This window comes from Penicillium paradoxum (genome assembly GCF_028828445.1).
Source record: "Penicillium paradoxum strain IBT 22861 chromosome Unknown utg000004l_segment0_segment0, whole genome shotgun sequence".
In the NCBI taxonomy this organism is placed as follows: domain Eukaryota; kingdom Fungi; phylum Ascomycota; class Eurotiomycetes; order Eurotiales; family Aspergillaceae; genus Penicillium; species Penicillium paradoxum.
The window spans coordinates 259,428-277,504 of record NW_026643182.1 but is presented as its reverse complement, the minus strand read 5'-3'; the positions used below and the strand labels follow the sequence as shown (position 1 = coordinate 277,504).

Below are 18,077 nucleotides of genomic sequence, written 5' to 3'. Positions count from 1 at the left end.
ACGAGCCATGATAATATTGACATCGGAGAGGCTAGTGTTGATTTTTGCTAGACATAATATGTCAAAACCATAGAGAATAAGAATACCTGATATCCTTGATCTGTCAACTGCCATCCACCCGCAACAAATCTCCTCGAATAGTATACACATTTTCCACGTGTACTCAAATCCTACAAACCATCACCTGGCCTCTGAGCCTCCTCAACAGCCTTCGAAACAGCCTGAACCTCCGAGATATCCGTAGAAACCTCAGCAGCACACGAATACAACCCCCTCCAACACCTCTCCACAATATGTCCAGCCACATAGTCATCCGGCGGAAAAACCCCATTCTTAAATCTGTTTCCAATCTCCGCCTCATCTTCAACGCTGTCCAGCTCAGGAAACACATCATGTCCCACAACAAGATGATAAATCGCCGATCCCACGGCAAAGAGATCAGTATGGACATCCGCCGTATTGTGTCTCCGAGGCATGAACGATTTCGACGGCTCACGACTCAACCCATCAAGCAGGACCTTCCCATTACTGGCAACAAGCAGACCCTGGAAATCGGCGAGGATGATATCGTGATTCTCATCCAGGAGGAGGTTGCTCAGCGTGATATCGCAGTGGATAATCCGTCTTGAGTGTACATATCCGACTGTGTCGACGAGTTGCTTGCACCATTCCAGTCGCCGCTCCATGCTCACGAATGGGTGTGCGGCGAGATATGCATGGAGGTCGCCGTTGGGGTAGTATTTGAGCATTAACCCGTCTTCTGCGAGGCCGTGGGATTGGATGATGCGTGGATGGGGGCCTAGCATGTGGAGGAGACGGGCTTCGATCTTGATGGTCATTAGGTCGAGAGGGCTGTTGTGGTTGGGGGCGTATTTTAGGACGGTGTTTTCGTTCAGTTTCCCGATGTGGCAGGTGCTTCGTGAGATTATTTGTTCCACGCCTGGTGGGATGAATTCCGTGGGATTGGGATTGGTGTGATTGAGGTTGTTGGGCTGAGGGCTTCCGTTGTATGTCGCATCCTGTAATGGGGATAGGCCCCCTGGGGTTAGTGGGTGTACATGAAATACATGGTGATGCTTACGTCTGGATCATAGGTGTTCATTGTGCGTAGATTGATAATTGGATCCACGGAATGTATGCATTTAATGTAAGCATGGAGTGTCTAAGAGAGAGGTTGGATCGGGATGAATGAAGTGTGGGAAGATGAAGGCGCGTGGAAGGAGACACTGCGACTGGACTGTATATGCAAACCCCGACACCTGAGGGTTTTGTCCATCATGAAGCTGATATCCTACATCGTGATATATAAAAGACAACTTGTGTGAAATAAACGGTGGTTGTATTCCATTGGGTATATCTAGCTCGGTCCAACCAACCCATAGCACTCGACGGTAGCTAGACAAAATGAGATAGTTGAGAAAATAATCCTCCTTGGGCTTTGTGTCGGAAGACTATATTTCTCTCGTCAGATGAAGAGCTTAAAAAAACATCTGTAAACTCTCCCCACAGCGCCGAGTCATAGTCTCAGGACCAACAGGACAACCATCGCAGCAACAACAAGAGTACACCAGTACCCGTCACCACTCCTACAATGGGCGAAGTGAGTTTAGACCGACAGAGTATACAGTATAATAAGGGACAGAAGGGAAACATAATATCCTAAGTATTTCCTCGAATCCAGCAGTTATTATAGCAGTATCTCAACGAGATGTGATGGTATTGTTGTTGATGAGCGGGCTTTCTCTCTTAGTACTGCTCAAGATGTCCAAGTAGCCAGACACCACACAGAGGCGATTTCGCTCTTCATGCCAAGAATGCGAGAATACCGCCCTTTGAAAACCCATCCGAGAATACCTGTCTTGTATTGATACTGTCGGTTAGTAAGGCAAAAGCGTCCCATTGCCGGGTTGAAATTGTCCCTCGTTGGAGATTGAGAATACGAGCTATGTGAAAGGGACCCAGAACCCAGACTTGAGATTGTCCTCGATTCAGACAGCCACGCTCAAACTGACGCAGGTCAGGCAACACAATGACTGCGAGATCGTGATGGTCAACTGAGCATGAGTGTTCCCAGAGCGCTCTGGCTTTGGGTCAGCCATTGTGGTAATCTGGAAATGTGATGGGCTCCCTTTATGATGGTTCGGTGTATAGATGCTTGCTATTCTTTCTTATTTGTTCATGATTCCTTTGAGATGCGGACTTCTCGCTGCCTGAACGGGTACTAGGGCTCTCCTTGCGCGGCCTGTGATTGTCGGAGTTTGTAGTCCTCTCTTTTCCCTGATTTGAGCCAGGCTTATTCTTATTTCGACTCTCCTCCTCCCCAGAATTTTGTGGCCAAGCACGCCACTCACTTGAGCGAGCAGACGAGTTGAAGTGGCCCTGCACCTTCACCAAACTTCACCATTTTTGTAAGTTTGGCCAGGGAGGTCCATCAAAATAGCCCAGCCGATACAAAGAACGGGCATGGGGATCAGACCCGAAATGTCACGAGGTGTGCACACTAGGGCATGGAAACCAAAAGAGTAGAGGATTAGGGCTTTCAAAGATCTGTATGTCCAAATTCACATTCCAAGGCAACTGAAGGTGATTTCGTGAGCCAGCAAACTGTCTATGGCTGATTTGGAAAAGTGAAAAGGACAACAAGGAAACCAGTATGCGGGTTGCGACTTTCCTCAATCGCTTGATGGCCCTGTTGGTTTGAGGAACCGGAAATATCCGTAAGGCCAAGCTCCAACAAGGTGTATCCACGGGTAACTCAACATATGACGATGGGTGTCTTCACAAAAAAGCAGAAAAGAGGTATTTGTTGCCATGAATCTAGTCACTAGATCTTTTGAGCACAATGTGAAGGCAACTTGTGCTCATCGAGGCGAGGACTCGATATTTCGTTGATCGCAGTCCCCGTTGGATGATGTCTCCCATAATGCAGGCTTCGGGCTTGGAAGGGATCGTAACCTTTCTCAAACTTGATTTTGGGGGGCTAAATATTGCAATCAAGCTTGGAGTGTCCGTCGGTCAGACAAAGGGAAAAGTGATGGGATTTTCCTCGAACTCATTTAAGCCGGACAGAAAAGGACAAAACGCCTATGAACCAACACTGGGTGGTCTTCTGCATTTAGATGCAAGAGTTTCACTCGAGATTGCCCGTGAGGACCTGTGGCTCAAACTTGCCTTGTTCCTTCTAAGCAGCATCTTGTAAGGTGAGAAAGTGGGAAACGTCCCCAAATTTCCCATGTTCAGCAATTTCAACATGATTCGGAACATGACAGACTCCCGTCTGCTGAACCAGGAACAACCGGAGTACCACAATGGACATTCATTATGACACGCAAAACGTCTTCATGTGTAGACTGTAAACTCTCCATAGCTGTCCCCAGATGCGTTTGGAGCTGGCCAAAAAGGATGTAGGCCACTATATAAAGTTCAAGGCGAACTGGCTGCAGATATGGGGAGATATTGTAACTTCGACTCTTCTTCAACGAGCTGTATGTCCTCCACAAGCGAGCTCAGAATAGGATAGATGAGATGAAACCCATACCACATGCTCTAGCGCCAGACCATTCGAAGGAATTTGAAGACACATTTCAATACTCCCCGGATTCGGGCTAAATCATGCACAGTGCCCGAAAGCATCAAGTCATATCTAAGATATCAACCTTTCTGCAAGACAGCTTTATCAGCCGCGTTCTCGGCCATAATTTCTTCTTCTGCCGAGGCATATCCGCAAAGGATTTAAGGCAATCAAAGCAATATGAACATTCACAATCGCCTTTGTGGTTTTGTATATCATCAGACGATGGAAGTCCACGGATGCTCATATGATCAGTTGGAATCAGTAATATCGGAGCGAAGACCGGAGCTTTTCCACAGACCAGCTCGGATGATTTCTCGATCTGTCGTTTGAGACCGAGAACGGGCTAACCGATAGTTGTATGTATATAGCAAAGAGTGTTGAAAACAAGATCAACTCAAGTCAAGAGAGGATGTGACAGAAAGTGATTCCCCGGATGATAGCATTTTCTGGCTTGGGATAGAGAATGGACTCTACAAGCACAATTCCTTTGCACCTAGATTCCATTTGATTTCCTGGGCCAAAAAGCAGACGGAAATCCTGCTGAGCGAAGCCTCTTGGTTGGCTCTTTTCACACGTTGAGCCCTATTAATGGAATCATCGGCGACCGTAGGCAAGCCATAAAAGAGGGAGGATCCATGACGAGTGCTGGGCGAAAAGAAACGGCATATAGGCGGTTGAAGCTGCATTTTTCTTGTATAGTGGTTTCAACTGGACATCGACAAACCAATGTGGCAATCGTCACTTGGATTTGAATATGGTTACGGTCCATTTCCTTATCAGACAATGGCGAATGTATTTGAAGAGTCTTTGTTCGTTGATCAGGATCGCAGGGTTGTTTGTTGATGGAAATTTGCACGGGATTTTCTCATTTGTCCTTTGCCCGTCTTTCGCTCTCCAAGAGTTGATGGCCTGATCCTGAAAGTTCAAAAAACGTCATTCCGACACCAAGGATTGTTTCGAGGCAAGCCCTCGCAGCAGATGAGGCCATCGTCCAGTTGGCTCATTGAGAAGTCCTTGCCGGCGTTTTTGGGGGCCGCCAACTCGCCATAATGTGAGTCTGTGAGTCGACACTGTTCACGTATCATCTCGTGTGCCAATTCATAGTTTGAAAATCACTTTGAGAGGCTACTGATATTCAGTTTTCTCGATTTTGCAGTCCTTTGCGAGAAGCGGAATGAGTTGTCCACTTTGTCCAGTTGGTGCAAGACCAAGAGCCAAGTTCATTCCTTTTCATGCTAGTGGACATTGAGCGTTCAACACTAGGGGGACGGTAAAATAGAAAGTAATACTTTCAATATAGACGAAGCTTCCGTGACAAATATCTCCATTCTGGTGGAAGATCTATTAAATCGCCAAAGGCTGGTCCCCAGGAGCAGTGGATTTGTGAGACGCGAGGTTGACTGTTGTAGAAGCCGATGAATTGAGAGCTTTCTATATTGGGGGGGAACGACCAAAATTGAAGTTAAGTAGCGGTTATGGAGACCCAAACAGCAGATTCACAGTGAAGTGAAATGGAGAATGTGTGTCGATGAAAGACTGTAACAGATTGTGCTTGATGGACTCAGTTTCAAAATTGTGACATCACACTTCCAATAAGGCGGCGTCACATTGAGGTGTCAAAGAAATGTTCAGTGTTTTGTTGTTGAGAGTGTAGACAGCGTTAAGGTCCTCTCAGGATGCTGACAGTTCTCTTGGTTCTTGGACGCGTGTATCTGGCGTTGACAGGCTGGTGGTGGCAAAATTGGCAATCCGTGTCGGAAGGATTCCTCATCTACAGGCTTATTCGTATAAGCTCCCAGATTTCGAAGTCTCCGGGGCAGCCTGAAAACTAACACTTGCACTTATTCATGTGGGGGGTGCCAGCACTGGAGATGCGTGGGGTTGGAACGGGGTTTCATAATGTAGGTGGACTTATTGTAGATGAAGGGAGATGTCAAGGTCGGTAAAGAGGCGTGAGCGAGATTTTATATGTCGTCCCCGGAGAAGATCGCACCTTCCCTCCATGGTTTGTCCAATTTAGGAAGGCACGTTGTGACCCTCCAGGCAAAGTGCGTTCTACTGGAGGGAGCCAAATAGATATGGCTCTTCCTTAGAAATAAGTGTGGATAGACCTAGAAAGAGGGTTCAAGAGAAGAGAAAATCTGAGATTTATGGCTAAGAGAAACTGATTATTTATGGGCAAATCTACCCAAGCAGGCGGTCTATCTCTATGTAGATAAAGAACATTGTTGCACATTTATGCAGAGTCTGCGTTTTGTCTGCGTCAAACCCTGCCTTGAAACCCAGGGAATCCTTTTTAATCCAATACATATGGATATCAACAGAACAGTTATGCCTGCTTCGCTAAAGAAACAAAAATGAAAGAATCCCCCGCTCAAGGCACGAATAAAACCCAAAAGAAACAAACCCCCAGTTATATGTACACTAGAACATGTCATCCTCAGACTGGAAACCCAAGTCCCGATCCAAATCACCGGTGATACCAGCCCTTGTATCACTCGTTGACTGGTGGCGTGATGGGCTAACATAATCTGCGTCTTTCAAGGCGAAAGAGAATGGATCAAGATCATGCTCCTCTTGGTCTTGATCCGCCCGAGGCTTCGTATTTTGTGGCTTGCCGAAGGTATCCAAGTTACCGAATTGGGTTAGGTCGGTGTCTCGGAATAGCTCTTGTGCCCAATCGGTGGACTCTTGGTCTTGGGGTGGAGGTGATATATATTGGTTATCAGGCGTTTTGTCGTTGGATGGATTGGCAAAAGAAAGGATATCAGGGAAGAAGTCGACGTCGAGGGATAAAAAGTTGAAAGGGTTGTTCTCAACACCAATAAAGCCGGAGTACTGGTCATAATCGTTGGGGAATAGAGGCGGCGGGGGTTTATGTGCGTTTTGTATGCTGGGTCTTCTTCGTTGCTGATCTTTTTGGATGGACGAGGTTTGACCTTGCTGCATGGGGGTCCTATTTTCAGGCACATGTGTTTCAGATACGGACGGATCAGACTGAAGCTCTGTGGTGCTGGCGGCATTACTTGGTTTTCTGGTTGTCAGAGATGTGGAAGGGGCGTCAAGGTTGTATTCCATAACCCGGAAGAAGGTACCGGAGCCGCTTGACTGCATTTTGATGGCCGCCTCAATGTTGGCAATCTCCATGTCGGCAGCTGGATAAATATCTTTTAGACAATGGAGGACCTGAATACAACGATGGAAATTGTAGACGCTGCTTTCACGGACGGCGGGGTTGTCGGACATAGTGTTCGACAAGTGCGCGACAACGGCAGGTAAAATCACAGTCACACCAGACTGTGGCAGGAATCTGGTGAGGTCGAGCTGATTGAGTCCTTGCATGATATGTGTGATCCCTGCAGCCGCTTCATTCATTTTTGTTCGGGAATCGTTACACCGATCAGTCCGCGATTTGGATTTATCCTTTGAAGCATTCGTCCAAGGCCGGTGAAGTGCACTCGTGGTGGCATGGTAGAGCATACGCAACATTGCACCGTGTAGTAACAGCACGTCCTCCCCATCACAAAAACTCTTTCCAGAGTTTGGGATATATTGTGCATCTTTAGGGAGAGCACTGAGCCATGACTCCAGTTTCTGACCGCACCTTGTAAACTCAGACTCGGATGCCTGTCGAGGGACGAGGGTGACCGTAGTTCTAGTTGTAGTTCCAAATTGACGTTGTGATGGTGTGTATTGAGCGAATAATACTCTGCCAATACATTGACAAAGTTTCGTTTTCTCAATGAACATTGTGGCGAGGCGTTTCTGATGTGACACATCTTGGAGTTGGCGACACTGAAATTTGGCCACCACTGATGGAGAAAATGGTTCGAAATCAAAATCTTCCATACTGAGCATTGGAACGTTGCTCATTCCATCGTTCACCTGCAGTGGGCGCCGCATGCCCATGGCGATCAACCGATCTCGAGAGTGCATGCACCACCAGAGCCGAGAACGAAGCCGTCTAGTCCGTACGTCAAGATTGCCGGACGCAGGGTCTTTATTCAACCCAATTGATTGTGCTTGCGTGTTACAGACTCCGATCCAATCCCAGATATCTCTCTGGGGATTATTCTCCGAATCAGCCCAATAGGTCATCAATAGCACTGTTTGAAGGATCACAATACGATCCTCTTCACAATCAAGAGAATAAATTAACTATAAATCAGACATTAGTCGGATGTTGATAAGACGGCTTGGGTAGAAACAAACCCTTAGTCGAGTAAAAAACGCGTTACGAGCTTTGTTGCGGGTTGAATACCCAGCATCCTGCAGATGTTTTAGGTCGACGAAAGCCGTGCCAACAAACATGATAGCTTGGAACAGTAAGATGCTGATATTTCCTTCCGGGTCATTTTCAGCCACGCATCGTAAGAGCTCTTGCAAGTTCAAGACTGGCATGAAACTATGTACCCATTGAATATAACAGCGTAAAAGCTCATCCCGCAACCCACTCTCTGGAAGTGAAAGTGCGCCGCGGAATCGCAAGAATTCCAGATCCTCTGCGGCAATGCGAGCCGGTAAGGGCTTCAGGAACCTAGGCTCATCTTCCAGGATTGCCGTCAGTGGATCGAAGTCAGGGTCTATCAAATCTTTCACGGCGGACAACATATTTGATAGAGGCAATGCGTGAGACACATCTGAGTTCCCGCGTGTCCGCCATATACCGGCAGGCTCTGAATTATGTAGCCAGGGGGTCTGCGGATCATATCCATGAATATGGTGGCGTTTCGTTGCAGGTTCGATGCGAGACTCGGACAACCTGCGCTTGGCAGCGGGACCTGAAGACATGACCTCCTATGCAAGGTCTTTCATGTGACCTTAGTTGTGAATAGAAGGTACACAATGTTCAGTTTAGGGACACTTGGGCAGTTAATACGACAAAATAAGCCGTTGTCCAAACCCGCAAGGCGGTGTTCGGAACCGGGGCTATGTGTGGGGAGGGGGGTTATTTTGCGGGGGCTTGGCGCCCGGGGAGATCGCCGCGATCCGTTTAATATGTATCGCTTCTTTTCTTCCCATTCGTGACTTGCAATTTGCTGCAATATAATTGGTACGATCTAGATATCAGTATTTTAGCTCTTACTCTAAAAGTCATCTCCTTTAGTTTATTCGCTCTCTTATATAAAACGGATTTGCCGCGGCTTTGATAGGTATGGATATATGTCTGTCTCCACACTCTATAGTTAAATACCGTTATCCAAGGACAATCTTACGAGAAACAAAATGGGTTTTAAGATAACCTCCTAAAGTCCTGCCGATGTTTTCGACCAGTATGGCTATGGCAACAAATTATACCAAAACTCGACTCCTGATGGGCTGTGCTAATGCCTGGGCAATCTTTCCAAGCTGATACATAGATACCCGCACTGCCTACTCCGTACTGAGTTTGGAGAGTACTTCTAGGTTTCAACACAACCTTTATGTGTCGTTATCTGTCATTTTTCTTCATCGGACGGCAGATGCTTTGAAAAAGGTAGGGCTTGGAATGTTGACTGATATATGTATTTAACTTGTCAAATTTGTACATCTGAGTATATTCGCCCTTACCCCAGAAGCGGAAAAAGAGATAAAGCGCAACAACTAGGATATCAAGATCTAGATAACCTCCCGTACCAAGTTCTAATCATGTTTGATACCTGATGAACCAATTCCCGGCCTAGACTTATCTGGGCGAAATTGAGAGTATTCGTTACCGCACCAGAATCAAAGGTATCAACGACAGGCCTGGATAACGTCTAGGTAGACCGGGACCCTCTGTTGCAAAAAAGATCGCATCTTTGATTTCGTTTGAAGGTTGACCTTGGTGTTTTCTATTGAGTGCCGCCCATCTGATTCTGGATATTCCTATTCGCTAACAACACTGCAGTCGATGAACGTTCTCGGTAGACCTGGACCGATCGCCCCCCAAGAGTCGGTTCAAGGATCTCACATTTTCTAGAACTGTGTCATAGAAATCAAAGACCAACAATTGGATTGTACCACGCCGCTGGATACCCAGCATATGGCAAAATTCCTGATATTCATGAAGTTCGAGTCTGGACAGAACACGTTGGATAACACATGTCCTGCCAATGATATATTGTACAAATTATCCAATCGAAAAACCACCGAGCGAGAGATGCCTGTGCATCATATATTTTCCTTTGACCGACGCCGATATGCTTCCGCAGGTTTGAAAAGAGAAAGTCCGAGCCGTATCGCCGGAGGAATAGAAGGTGTAATGATTTTACATACTGCATGGAGTTAGAAGATATTCATGGCATGGATTGCGATGGAATCATTGTCAGGATGGTCCGGACTTACGGAGGAAGGAGGAACTCTCCGAAGCTGGAGTGAAGGAACGCGATACCGGCCTAGAGAATAACACGTAAGTTTTATGCATCACACGGGAATGACGAAGCGAGTTATAACAACGTACTCCGAAGATCACGAGGCTGCGGACAATGGTCTTGTTCTCGGGGTTGGTGGCCTCGTCGTAGATGGTGCTGATGAAGCCCTTCTGGGGACGAGAGCCGGCGGAAACGTGGCGCTGGTTGGGGGCCATTTTTTCTGCGATGTGAGGAGTGAAGGATGAAGTGATGAACACGTTGAGTGAAGTTGATGTTGGATGGATGATCGGACGTCGAGAAATCTGCGGCTTCGGAACGCTTGGCGTCACTGCGTCTTTAGCTTCCGTCGGCAACCGTATTTCTTTCGCCCGCGCAGAATGAACGATGCGACAGCGACAGTCCGAATAAACTGTCCTTGGAGACTGTTATATTTCTCAATTTACCGGGTGCAGACCGCTTCTTGATATCTGCATTGCTAAGTCATATCCTCTTTTCTTGCACGCATAGCAGACCGGGGGCCATTCGTTGCCTGACAATCAAGCGCGTGAACCACTGCAATCATGACCAATGTCGAGGAGCTCTTTAAAGTGAGTTTCGACTCTATGGATAGAATCAAAGCCGAATCTAACTCGATAAGAAACCATCCTCTACCGGAAGCGTTAAGCGCAAGTTTGAGCCCATCCAAGATCCAAGTACGCCCTTTCACCATAACTACGTTGGTCGCAACATTCTAACAATACCGCAAAGATGAGCTGTATAAATCAGCGAAGCTAGATCCAAGTAGCGATGCAAGATCTAAGGGTAAAGCGCCAATGGTGGAGGACGATATTGACGACGGGGAAGCTGGACCCGAGCTCCCTCCAGACTTCGAGGAAGATATCCCGGACGACGAGGAAGGCCGTTTCTTCGGCGGTGGAATGGAACACAAAACAGCCCAAGCAATGGAATACATCGATCAACAAGAAGTTGAGGCTCCGGTATGGGTCCTACGGCACACGGTATACTTCTCTAAATACTGACCGTACGTTAATCTAGCCCGAGGTCTTTGACTCTGCGTGGGTGCGCCGCTTCGCATTGAATTTCGAGCGCAAGATATCCAAAAACGCCGAGTTACGCGCAAAGTTTGAAAGCGATCCACAAAAGTATGTGAAAGATGGGTTAGCTGCCTCTGAGGTGCATGTGCTCATTAAGCTGCAGGTTCATGGCTTCCGAGGCCGATCTCGACACTGAGATTAAGGGCTTGTCAATCTTATCTGAGCATTCGGAATTATACGAGGAATTTGCCAAGATGGGATGTGTGGCATCCTTGACCTCCCTGTTGGCGCACGAGAACGCCGACATCGCGATAGATGCAATCCAGATCATCGGCGAATTGACAGACGAAGACGTGGAGACAGAGCAAGTGCAATGGGATGCCCTGGTCAATGCGATGGTATGTGGAGATATGATAATTTGGGAATTCAGGCCCTAACAAACCTCTAGATGGAGGCGGATCTTATCGAACTGTTGGCCCAGAATCTCTCCCGACTTGATGAAGGGTCTGAAACGGATCGTGCGGGAGTGTACTATGTGCTCAGTAAGTTCTCTAAACTCATGAAATATTGGGTCATTTGAGGAAATACTAATTAAACACAGGCGTATTTGAAAACCTGGCCTCCCAGACGGCACACGCAGAGACAATCGGAAAGGACGCTGCAATCTTACCATGGATCCTGTCTCGCATTCAGCAAAAAGAGGCAGCAGTCACCCAAAACAAGCAATATGCCGCAGAGATACTTGCAATCCTTCTCCAGTCTACTCCAAATAACCGCACGAAGTTCATTGAGCTCGATGGTATTGATGTTCTCCTCCAGCTCCTTAGTGCGTATCGCAAAAGAGACCCGGTTAAGGACTCTGATGAGGAAGAATTCGCGGAGAATCTATTTGACGCACTCATCTGCCTTGTAGAAGAAGATTTAGGGAAGGAGAAATTCGTGGAAGCCGAAGGAATTGAACTCGCACTGATCATGCTCAGGGAGGGCAAATTCAGCAAACCACGTGCACTGAGAGTTCTTGACCATGTCCTGGGTGGAACTGGAGGTGCGCCGGCGTGTGAAAGATTGGTGGAAGCAGCTGGCCTCAAGACAGTCTTCGGCATGTTCTCAAAGAAGGTAATATCATCATATCCCGGTCTTATTGGATCTCACTAATGCCCAAACAGCAAGAGAGTCAAAGCATCGAACATTTCCTTGGAATCTTCGCCTCCCTTCTCCGTCTTCTCCCTGGTGGTTCGGGGCCTCGCATCCGCACATTGGCCAAATTCATGGAAAAGGACTATGCGAGAATTGAGAAGCTTATCAAACTTAGGCGCGAATATGCTGCACGTGTCTCGCCTGTCGAGCAAGCCATCGAACAAGAGCGCAGAGCCTTTGCCAAGGAGGAGCAAGAACTCATGGCTGGCGAGTGGCTGTCTAGGCGATTTGATGCGGGCTTGTTCTCATTACAGGTAAGTCTCCATTCCAGTACTTGATAGGCGTTCCTTTTTCCCTCCCTTTTTGCTAATTAACCTAGACCATTGATGTCATTCTAGCATGGCTACTCGCTGAAGACGATGGAGCAAAGGCGAAGATTGTCTCGGTTCTTGCAGACCGCGATGAGGATTTATCTTTGGTCCGCAGTACTTTACAAGGTGAGTAAATTCCATCAAACTACCTGGTTTTTTGGGCAGAGCTAACTCTAATAGAACAACTGGAAGGGCTTAATGAGGAGGATGCAGGCCATCAAGATCTGAAGGAGATGCTAAGCACCCTTTTGCAGTTTTTGTGAAACACCAGGGCATTCTGATACGTTGTACTATCTAATGAATATATCCATTTAAGCGTCCAGCTCTTGACCATTTAGTCTTTGCAGAGATCCTCGGACATATCATGTTGTTCACCTTAACTATATGATGGACGCACGTACGTGCTTATGTCGGTAGGTAGCCTCAACCTCAGAGTTCCTAGTTCCGAAGCTCCACACCAACTCATACCTTCATGTACACTGTCAACACATACACGTATAGCACTCCACCGGAAATTACCTTTCTATACTTCAGCATGTTTGTCTAGATGACCTCGAATCACGTGCCTACTATGGATTTAGTCTTCGTCTTGTTTGCCTGGGCGGTGTGACCATATCACGTGAAATCTACCACATCGAGCCTAGCGTATTACAGCGGGCTCAGAAGCATCAAGCGTCTGGAGATCAGTCCCTTCATCGCCGTATTGTCGGGGAGTCTCTCTTTCATCCCCCCAGTTTGTCAGACTTGCTTTCTGTATCCGCCTCTGGGTCTCTGACTCTTCTGACTCTGACAACCCCACCTTTTCTGAAACTGATAGGCGACCGTTTCAGCGCGTTGGGCGATTCTCGCGGAGACTTACTCCCACGCCGACGCGCCTCGCGCTTTTGTTCCTCCTTTTCCATTTCCTCCCCTTTCTTTCAATCGATACTTGATACCACCTCACCGACAACATGGCCGACTACGATGATGCATACGAGGAGGAATTTTACGAGGAGGCGGATGAGGGCATCACCTCCGAGGACTGTTGGACGGTGATTTCGTCCTTTTTCGACTCGAAGGGTCTTGTCTCCCAACAGCTAGACTCATTCGATGAATTCATTTCATCCACTATGCAGGAGCTTGTTGAGGAGCAAGGCCAGGTGGTTCTCGACCAAACTTTGCCCCCCTCCGAAGATGAAGTTGACCCCGTCGTTGTTCGCCGCTACGAGCTCAAATTCGGCACTGTCATGCTTTCGCGACCATCTGTGACAGAAGGCGATGGTGCGACCACGATCATGTTGCCACAAGAAGCTCGTCTCCGAAACCTTACATATGCGTCTCCACTCTACCTCGGTGTTACAAAAAAGATTCAGGAAGCTCGTGAGATCATGGGAAAACCTAATGACGATGACGAAAATGAGGATGATGGTGAACAAAAACCTCAAGGCACGTTCCTTGATTGGCAGACAAAGCAGCTGCCACCAGAGCAGATGAAGGAGGAGACAGTCTTCATCGGAAAGATGCCCATCATGCTGAAATCCAAGTACTGTATTCTCAAGGATCTTAACGAATCGTCCCTTTACGCCTGGAACGAGTGTCCTTATGATTCTGGCGGTTACTTCGTCATTAACGGAAGTGAGAAGGTTTTGATTGCGCAGGAGCGTAGTGCGGGCAACATCGTCCAGGTCTTCAAAAAGGCTCCCCCAGCCCAACACCCTATATTGCCGAAATTAGAAGTGCAGTCGAGAAGGGCTCACGCATGCTTTCGTCACTCACGTTAAAGCTTTTCGCCAAGGGCGACAGTGCCAAAGGAGGATTTGGCCCGACAATCCGCTCAACACTTCCATATGTTAAGGCCGATATTCCAATTGTCGTCGTTTTCCGTGCGCTGGGCGTCGTTTCCGACGAAGACATCCTGAACCACATTTGCTACGACCGCAACGACACTCCGATGTTGGAGATGTTGAAGCCGTGTATCGAAGAGGGCTTCGTAATCCAAGACCGTGAGGTTGCCTTGGATTTCATTGCCAAGCGTGGCTCTTCACAGACGAATCTGAATCACGATCGCCGTGTACGCTATGCCCGCGATATCATGCAAAAGGAGTTGCTGCCCCACATCTCGCAGAGCGATGGCAGTGAAACCCGCAAAGCTTTCTTCTTGGGATATATGGTACACCGGCTGCTCCAGTGCGCTCTCGGTCGTCGCGATGTTGATGACCGTGATCACTTCGGTAAGAAGCGACTTGACTTGGCTGGTCCACTTTTGGCCAGTCTGTTCCGTACTCTGTTCGCCCGTGTCACCAAAGACCTTCAGCGCTACGTGCAGCGATGTGTTGAGACTAACCGTGAAATTTATCTCAACATCGGTATCAAGGCCAGCACGTTGACTGGTGGATTGAAATATGCCCTTGCTACTGGTAACTGGGGTGAGCAGAAGAAGGCTGCTTCCGCTAAGGCTGGTGTGTCTCAGGTGCTGAGTCGTTACACATTTGCCTCATCTCTATCTCACCTTCGCCGAACAAATACCCCCATTGGAAGAGATGGAAAGATTGCCAAGCCTCGCCAGCTTCATAACACTCATTGGGGTTTGGTCTGCCCTGCTGAAACACCCGAAGGTCAAGCTTGTGGTTTGGTCAAGAACTTGGCACTGATGTGCTATATCACTGTCGGTACACCTGCCGACCCCATCGTTGATTTCATGATTCAGCGCAACATGGAAGTTCTCGAGGAGTTCGAACCCCAAGTGACTCCCAACGCGACCAAGGTTTTCGTCAATGGTGTCTGGGTCGGTATTCATCGGGATCCTTCGCACCTTGTCACTACCATGCAAAATCTTCGTCGACGCAACATGATCTCTCACGAAGTTAGTTTGATTCGTGACATTCGTGAACGAGAGTTCAAGATTTTCACTGATACTGGACGTGTTTGCCGACCTCTGTTCGTTATTGACAACGATCCCAAGAGCGAGAACTCTGGTGGATTGGTCCTCAACAAAGAGCACATCCGAAAGCTCGAGGCCGACAAGGATCTCCCTGTGGATTTGGCCCCAGAAGAACGTCGGGATAATTACTTTGGATGGGATGGTCTAGTGCGCTCTGGTGCAGTAGAGTACGTCGACGCAGAAGAGGAGGAGACAATTATGATCGTCATGACTCCCGAAGATCTCGAAATCTCCCGACAACTTCAGGCCGGTTATGCTCTGCCAGAAGATGAAACAGCAGACCCCAATAAGCGTGTTCGGTCGATTCTCAGCCAGCGCGCGCACACCTGGACCCACTGTGAGATTCATCCCAGTATGATCTTGGGTGTTTGTGCCAGTATCATTCCTTTCCCCGATCACAACCAGTCCCCCCGTAACACCTATCAGTCTGCCATGGGTAAACAAGCCATGGGTGTCTTTTTGACGAACTTTGCGCAGCGCATGGAGACCATGGCCAACATTCTTTACTACCCCCAGAAACCTTTGGCCACCACTCGGTCAATGGAGTTCTTGCGTTTCCGAGAGTTGCCCGCCGGTCAGAATGCTATTGTCGCCATTGCGACATACTCTGGTTACAACCAGGAAGATTCCGTTATTATGAACCAGAGCAGTATTGATCGTGGCCTGTTCCGTAGTCTCTTCTACCGTACCTACGCCGATACTGAGAAGATGGTTGGACTGCAGGTTGTGGAGAGATTCGAGAAACCTATGCGGTTGGATACCCTTGGCATGCGCAAGGGTACTTATGACAAGTTGGACGAGGACGGCATCGTTGCTCCCGGTGTCCGTGTCTCTGGAGATGATATCATTATCGGCAAGACAGCTCCGTTGGCCGCTGATGCGGAGGAGCTCGGCCAGCGCACGAAGGCACACACAAAGATTGATGTGTCGACGCCTCTGCGTAGTACCGAGAACGGTATTGTTGATCAAGTGTTGATCTCCACTGGTAACGACGATCTGAAGTTCGTGAAGGTTCGAATGCGTACCACCAAGATTCCCCAGATTGGTGACAAGTTCGCCTCTCGTCACGGTCAGAAGGGTACCATCGGTATCACCTACCGACAGGAGGACATGCCTTTCACGCGGGAAGGTGTTGTGCCTGATCTTATTATTAACCCTCACGCCATTCCGTCTCGTATGACCATTGCTCACTTGATCGAATGTCAGCTCAGCAAGGTTTCTGCACTTCGCGGATTCGAGGGTGACGCTACTCCTTTCACTGATGTCACCGTCGACTCAGTTTCCCGTTTGCTGCGTGAACATGGTTACCAATCACGTGGTTTCGAAGTTATGTACAACGGCCACACTGGTCGTAAGCTGGTGGCACAGGTGTTCCTGGGACCCACCTACTACCAGCGTCTCCGCCACATGGTGGACGACAAGATCCACGCTCGTGCCCGTGGTCCTACCCAGATTTTAACCCGTCAGCCTGTGGAGGGTCGTGCCCGTGATGGTGGTCTTCGTTTCGGAGAGATGGAACGTGATTGCATGATTGCACACGGTGCCAGTGCTTTCTTGAAGGAACGTCTCTTCGACGTATCTGATCCCTTCCGTGTTCATATTTGTGACGATTGTGGCCTGATGACTCCAGTTGCGTAAGTTATCTCCGATCTCTACTTCCCTTTTCGTCGCACAACTGACAATTTTACAGGAAACTGAAGAAGGGTCTCTTCGAGTGCCGTCTTTGCAACAATAAGCACCGCATCTCCCAGGTGCACATCCCCTACGCCGCCAAGCTGTTGTTCCAAGAGCTGGCCTCTATGAACATCGCCGCCCGGATGTTCACTGATCGCTCCGGGGTGTCCGTGCGCTGAGCTGCGTGCACTTTCTTGCTAACCCTTTTTTTTCTTCCACCTTTGTACGTTGTACTTTAATGATCTCCTGCAAAAATGCGCATCTGCTTGGCCTGTTTCGCGGCGTCTAGGGAGGATCATTGGCCATGCATTTTCGGCCCTACATAGTTGAATCACTTTATGTGCAGCTTTTCTTTCCTGCGTAGAGATTTAGTTGGCAGTGACTTGATGATCAGATTTACTTTTTGGTCATAAATGAATGTTTGTAACCTGAGACGTCAAGGTAATCTAACCTATCTTTCTTTCGTAGTATTGCCGTCAGACTCGAAGATTGTGGTCCCTAGTGTATCTCGTTTAGAGTCCAAAGACAATAAGACGGGGTTGCATAGAGAGAGCTTTACGTTCTTAGCTGTAACCGGGGTTATTAGAGGATACTCGGTAAACACCTACAAAGAAGTATGCTAACAGTGTTTCAAAAATCCATTTACGAAAGCAGACTACCTATACGGGGGACAAATGCAGGTCATATCTCATTATTCATGGCATCTCAGAGTAAGACCTAAACCAAAGCATAGAACCGTGCGGCCCATGACATCGACGATGTTCTTTGGCTGACGAGATGCCGTTTTTCGTGCTCGCTTGGCTGAGCCTGCTGTTGCCAGAGGCTCAGAGCGGATCTTGTCGTTCTTATGGCTTGTCCCGGTCATTCGGCTCTCGACTGGGTGCAAGATAAGCTTGTCGGAGTCCGTGAGGCTGGAACTGGAGATCCAGGATGGACGTTGTCAGTGACATCGAGGCAGGTGATGTCCTTCTTCTCTTCGTCTTCTTCGTCTTCTTCGTCTTCTTCCACAATTCCTCTCCAACCTCCTTACCCCTT

General features: G+C 48.1%; 5 protein-coding genes across 5 annotated transcripts; 2 read left to right on the top strand and 3 right to left on the bottom strand.

Annotated features, from left to right (window-relative positions):
- Positions 1–170: 170 nt before the first annotated feature.
- Positions 171–1,102, bottom strand: N7457_003874 (uncharacterized protein; the record flags this gene model as incomplete). Its single annotated transcript, XM_057174919.1, has 2 exons — positions 171–1,019; positions 1,082–1,102. 2 exons carry the CDS (start codon positions 1,100–1,102, stop codon positions 171–173), a joined length of 870 nt encoding a protein of 289 aa, XP_057031966.1.
- A 4,896-nt stretch (positions 1,103–5,998) lies between these two features.
- N7457_003873 (transcription factor domain-containing protein) lies at positions 5,999–8,365 on the bottom strand (the record flags this gene model as incomplete). The annotated part of the gene is made up of 2 exons (XM_057174918.1): positions 5,999–7,732; positions 7,787–8,365. 2 exons carry the CDS (start codon positions 8,363–8,365, stop codon positions 5,999–6,001), a joined length of 2,313 nt encoding a protein of 770 aa, XP_057031965.1.
- A 1,438-nt stretch (positions 8,366–9,803) lies between these two features.
- N7457_003872 (uncharacterized protein) lies at positions 9,804–10,121 on the bottom strand (the record flags this gene model as incomplete). The annotated part of the gene is made up of 3 exons (XM_057174917.1): positions 9,804–9,810; positions 9,881–9,930; positions 9,996–10,121. The coding sequence occupies 3 exons, from the start codon at positions 10,119–10,121 to the stop codon at positions 9,804–9,806; spliced, it is 183 nt and encodes a 60-aa protein (XP_057031964.1).
- Positions 10,122–10,466: 345 nt separating this feature from the next.
- N7457_003871 (beta-catenin-like protein 1) lies at positions 10,467–12,711 on the top strand (the record flags this gene model as incomplete). Its single annotated transcript, XM_057174916.1, has 10 exons — positions 10,467–10,493; positions 10,544–10,598; positions 10,654–10,883; positions 10,942–11,048; positions 11,104–11,338; positions 11,389–11,482; positions 11,542–12,056; positions 12,107–12,391; positions 12,457–12,574; positions 12,629–12,711. 10 exons carry the CDS (start codon positions 10,467–10,469, stop codon positions 12,709–12,711), a joined length of 1,749 nt encoding a protein of 582 aa, XP_057031963.1.
- A 687-nt stretch (positions 12,712–13,398) lies between these two features.
- N7457_003870 (DNA-directed RNA polymerase II core subunit RPB2) lies at positions 13,399–17,221 on the top strand (the record flags this gene model as incomplete). The annotated part of the gene is made up of 3 exons (XM_057174915.1): positions 13,399–14,092; positions 14,113–17,002; positions 17,059–17,221. 3 exons carry the CDS (start codon positions 13,399–13,401, stop codon positions 17,219–17,221), a joined length of 3,747 nt encoding a protein of 1,248 aa, XP_057031962.1.
- Between the last annotated feature and the right edge of the window lie 856 nt (positions 17,222–18,077).